The 5,446-nt window shown below is 42.8% G+C and overlaps 1 protein-coding gene across 1 annotated transcript; it reads right to left on the bottom strand.

Moving 5' to 3' along the window:
* Window positions 1-685: 685 nt before the first annotated feature.
* slc16a13 (solute carrier family 16 member 13) lies at window positions 686-5,094 on the bottom strand (the record flags this gene model as incomplete). Its single annotated transcript, XM_020585912.1, has 5 exons — window positions 5,089-5,094; window positions 2,458-2,688; window positions 1,695-1,838; window positions 1,309-1,565; window positions 686-1,217 (listed from the first exon to the last, which is right to left on the bottom strand). Coding segments are annotated over exons 2-5 (1,162 nt in total), but the record flags the coding sequence as incomplete, so codon positions are not given.
* Window positions 5,095-5,446: the final 352 nt, after the last annotated feature.

Raw genomic sequence — 5,446 nt, 5'->3', positions numbered from 1 at the left:
CTATTTGCTTTTTCATTTTAAGAATTCATCTAATTTTATTTAGCTCACAATGATTTTATTGGTTTTTAAACCTCGTTTGTAATGTTAATTCTTTCTTTGCCTGTGTGAAGCACTTCAAATTGCCTGTAAGCGTCACCTGAGTCTTTCCTACCATGATAAGCCCACATATCTGCAGATGTATAATTAAAGTGTCAGAGACAAAAACAAAGGGGTAAGAGAACAGACTCTGTTTAAGTGCTGATTTACAGACAGGTGACAAATTAAAAGGACAAACACAATGACAATGCTGCCATCCCTAGGACAGAAGGGCTCACTGAATGATTTGATGACAATGATGTGAATCAGATGCTGTGGCCTTCACAGTCACCAGATCTCAACGCAGCTGAACGCCTATGGGAGATTCTGGAGCGAGAGCGTCTCCACCACCATCATCAAAACACCGCATGAGGGAATATATTTAAGAAGAATGGTGTTCATCCCCCCAGATGAGCTCAGAGACTCACAGATGCCCTGAAGCTGTTCTGGTGGTCCAGCACCGTAATGAGACACTTTATGTAGGGTTCTCCCTTTCATTGTCACCTGGCTGTATATTAACACACTGTGCAAACATAATTGCTAACTCGGTGCAGATTTGACTTTCTGTAATGTAAACAAAGCACTGTGCACCTTCCCAGTGTGCTCCTACCTGACAGAGGTGCCCCCAGCAGTCCCGTAGCACTCTCGAGGAGCTGCAGCAGCCCGAGGGCCCCCATCATGCGCTCCACACCCACAATCAGGGGCACCGCAGCGAAGGCCAGAGAGGTCAGCGCCCCAGAGCTGAAGCCATAGAGGAGGCTGATCAGCACCAGCGCAGCGTAGGAACCAGACAAGGAGCTTACGGGCAGCAGCATGATGAACACTCCCGCCAGTGCGACCCAAAAACTCAGTAAATGAATCAGCCGAAAGTGCCCCATGTCAGAGAACCAGCCTGACACTACACGGCCCAAAATGTCAGTGGCACCAGCAGCTGACATGACAAATGCAGCTTGGTACTCTGAAAAGCCAGCTTGGCGGCCATGGGCCACCAGGTGGAAATATGGCACAAAGTAGCCGATGTTAAGAAGCACGATGGCCAAGGTGTAGGTGGCATAAGGCCTCTCGCAGAGCAGCGGCAGCTCTAGGTAGGACGAGACCTGTCGCAGCACAGCAGCACACGACACTCTGCTCCTTGCATCCACCTGGGGGGAGGGAAATAAGAAGATGCTGAAATTTGACTTCACTGCTATGTAAGCTGGTGCAACAGGTGATGATAACAGAGGTCCATCCCACCTTTTGGCGAGCTTTAGAGCGCCGCTGTGGGCGAATGAGAGCCCCACATGGCACTATATTGAGGCTGAGCCCCCCCAGAATCAGTAGGGCCCCTCGCCAGGCATACATCTCCACCAGCAGCTGGAAGAGTGGGTTGAAAGCGAAAGAGGAGATGCCGATACCGGAGAACGCCAGTCCCAAAGCCAGAGCGCGATGCCGAGTGAAGTTAGCCATGACTGTGGCCACCATGGGAGTGAAGACCAGCCCCCAGCCCAAACCTGGCAGAGGGGGAGGAAGAGCCACTGTGAGGGCTCAGTTCGTTCACCTGTAATTAACAAATTTGCACCTAAGAGGTTAAACAAAAGTTTTCTAATCCTGTCATCCAGCTGTCTTGACTTTGACGTTACCAGAAATGAGACCCATAGTGAGGTAGAGGTGAAGAACACAGGTGGCCTGTGAGGCGAGGATGAGGCCAAGCCCGGCGAGACAGCCCCCCGCCATCACCACCATCCGGGCATTGTAGGCGTTACACAGCGCTGTGCCCAGGGGACCTGCATCAAAGTGTGGAAACTGTCTTGTTTTAAGGCTTTTATCATTGTTCTTGTCTAATCAAGGAGTGTCGCAAAAACCATCATAAATGCATCCTGCCAATAATAAATAAAATATTTAATTAATATTAATTTTATTCTGTAAAAGCTATTTCAGCTTAAGTAGCTTTAAAACAGTAAGGATCAATATTTTTCAAATATATTCTGTATAAACCTGTTTAAGCTCTTCACTGGAGCTAAATTATGTTGAATAATGAATGAAATGTATTATTTTATACATATTTGTTCAAAATTTACATATTTGGTATCTTTGGAAACTTTAGGGAATAATGTTGTGTGGATTTGACTGATGTTTGGCTGCACAGCACAACTTTGTAATGACTGAGCCACTTATTGAGTTTCAGCCCCTTTTTACACAAACCACATGAAATGGTTCAAAATCTAAGGAAGGATTCTCTTTGGCTAAATCTCTGTGTGTAAACTGAACGATTTATGCTGAAACAGTTACTAGAACAATAATCTGTTGAGCAATAGATAAACTGTCAAGAACACATTTTATAATGAAAGTAACCATCATTACAAACCGCAAGTCATTCACACTGTGACACAGATGGTGACTCACTGAAGAACTGCTGAGCCGCCAGGCCTGTTGACGAGATCCAGGAAATGGTCTGTGCGCTCTCTTCAAAGTACTCGACAAACTCTACAAAGAAGATCCCCAAGCTACGCATCAGGCCGAACACGAGGCCCGTGCTGACGAAGAGGGCGCCGACCAGCACCCAGCCCCAGCTTCCATCTGGGCCGTCGGCATCATCACTCTGTCTGTCTGCTTTGGGTTTCAGGCTGGTCATGGCTGAGAGAGAGAGAGCTGCTGTAACAACAAGATAAAAAGCAGACCGAGGAAAGTACATGAAGACAGAAGGCACAGGAAATTAGAGTACTCCTTTAGCAACAGAGCATCTGTGAGTCGTCAGTCGCCATAATCATTAACTTCCCACAGACCAATAAATGTCCTGTTTGTCCCATGAAAGAGTGACTACGTGTTAATGATTGTGTCTTTAGTTGAGAACAAGATATAATGTAGGAGAAAGGTGAACTCATGGGTTAGCTATGATGAAATACAAAGAAGCCCCCGACACAGAACAGCATCTTCCATGGTTTCACAAAGATTTCTATTTTCGTTTTTATTATTTAAGAGTGTCGATTTCTAATTAATACAGTCAGACGTGCACTCCTTCTGACACTGAAGAGTAACAATAACCACCAGGTAAACAGAACAGACAACAAAAGCTGTTGCACTTGGTGTGGTGATGGCTTAGCAGTCAACTAAGCTGATAACAAAAGCAAATATTATGGACACCTTATCACTTTGGTTTGAGGTGAAACTGCCTTGACACACACATATCATAGAGAGGAATACTTGAACTTGCTGCACACCTTTGTGTTTCTCTCAAACATCAGTGAGCCTCATGACATTAATGCTCATTTTTAGGAGAAAAGTGCTGGTCAAGCACATTTTGTGCTGCTGTTGTGACAAGCTGAAGTGAAATTTACTTACATAGCACATTTTCATACACAAAGATCTCATCTTCTACCTCACAGCTGCTGCAGAAAATTAAAATAGCAAACTGTGCTCAAGTTATTCTTCCACAACTTTCATGTTTAGCAGCAGTTGGTGGAAAAAGGACTCAAAATGTTTACTTTACAAAGTAGCAATAAAAGTAAAAGTAGCAATAGCACAGTGTAAAAATACTCTGCTACAAGTTGAGCATTCAAAATGTTAAGTTCAGAAGTACTGGCAACACAACTTACAGTGCCCATAAAAGGTATTCACCCCCTTGGATGTTTTACCATTTTATAGATTTTATAAATAAATTATGGTCAATACAATTAGTTTTTTTTTTTGACAAAGAAATGTTACAAAAAAAACTCATTAATGTCAAAGTGCAAACAGGTTTCTCTAAAGTAATTTACTTGCATTAATTTTGATAGTGTAGTGGAGGAAAATAATAAATACACCCTGTCTGTGTTGACCTGTGAGTGGCTCCCTCTGCTGGTGGATGGCCAGAAATACACCCTGGATTTTTTTTTTTTTTTTGTATCCATCCCTTGACTTAGACTTTCCAATAACCTTTTCTCTGAGTTGCTTGGACTTTTGTCTTCATGGTGTAATAGTAGCCAGGAACACTGATTAACCAGTGACTGGACCTTACAGACACAGGTGTCTTTATACTACACTCACTTGAGACACATCCACTCTGGTGATTTCACTAATTGTGAGACTACTAAGCACCAACTGGCTGGAACTCTATTGAATTAGGTCAGTCATTTTAAGGAGAGGCCGATACCGGAGATTTTTTATTTAATTGACTTTACTTTGTAGGAACCTGTTTTGACATTAAAGAGGTTTTTTTGTATATTGACTATGATTGATTTATAAAATCAATAAAAGAGTAAAACAACGGGGGTGAATACTGTTTATGGGCACTGTACATGCTTATAATATGAAGTACTGCTGGGTATTTTGTGAATTTCACACCAAGGATCAATAAAGCCAGATGATTATATTAATTATTCTGATTGTGAAAAGTAACTAGTAAAGTTAGAAATAAATTTAGTGGAGTAAAAAGTTCAATATTTGCCTCTAAAATGTAGTGAAGTCAAAGTGTGAAGTAGCAGAAAACCAAAACACTCATAAGTACTCAGTACTTGAGTAAATGTACTTAGTTACTTTCCACCACTATTAGCAGCTCACATGCTCCCATTTCTGACACAGTTATTTCTACAGGAATTTTACCCATGTTGCCTTTGGTTGTTTTTCAGTCAACTGCTGCTGTGTGGTTTCCTGAAAACTGAGAACTGAGAACTCCCCTCTAAAGTCACTCGTCATCATAAACAAGCTGTCACCATGCGCTCTCCACTGAGTCTGGTTTTTAAACTTCCTCATCAGTTTCATTTGTGCTGTTGTTTGCTTTCTGTTAACTGCAACTTTACTGCAAAAAACGTCAACAGAAAAGTGTAACCCTGTAGGATAACCGTGGCATTTTTAACCTCATAACTGGTGTAGTATTGGATGTTAGTGTGAACACTGATCACTACTTAATCTTCTTTCACACAAAACCAGCCGTTTGAGTTTTAATCCGTATAAACTTAAGACCAAATCATACATCTACATTTCAGTGTACTCGTCCTACTTGGTGGACAACAGGATGTGTACTCGTCCTACTTGGTGGACAACGGGATGAACACTCACCTCCGGCTGCTGTGTAGTATTGGATGTTAGTGTGAACACTGATCACTACTTAATCTTCTTTTACACAAAACCAGCCGTTTGAGTTTTAATCCGTATAAACTTAAGACCAAATCATACATCTACATTTCAGTGTACTCGCCCTACTTGGTGGACAACAGGATGAACACTCACCTCCTACTGCTGCTCCTGCTTTGGTCAGTGAGCTTCATCCAATAGTCCTACATATGTAGACAGGCGAAAATGCGCACTAGAGCCTGTGGGCGTGGCCAATCCAGCCCTACGTAACCATAAATAACTCAGGCTCCATCCGGCGCTTGCGCACTGGCTGGGGCAGGGCGCCAAAAACCAGCGATACTTT

This window comes from Monopterus albus, unplaced genomic scaffold (assembly GCF_001952655.1).
Source record: "Monopterus albus unplaced genomic scaffold, M_albus_1.0 scaffold384.1, whole genome shotgun sequence".
Classification (NCBI taxonomy): domain Eukaryota; kingdom Metazoa; phylum Chordata; class Actinopteri; order Synbranchiformes; family Synbranchidae; genus Monopterus; species Monopterus albus.
The sequence above is the reverse complement of the archived record's forward strand: the minus strand, read 5'-3'. Positions and strand labels throughout refer to the sequence as shown.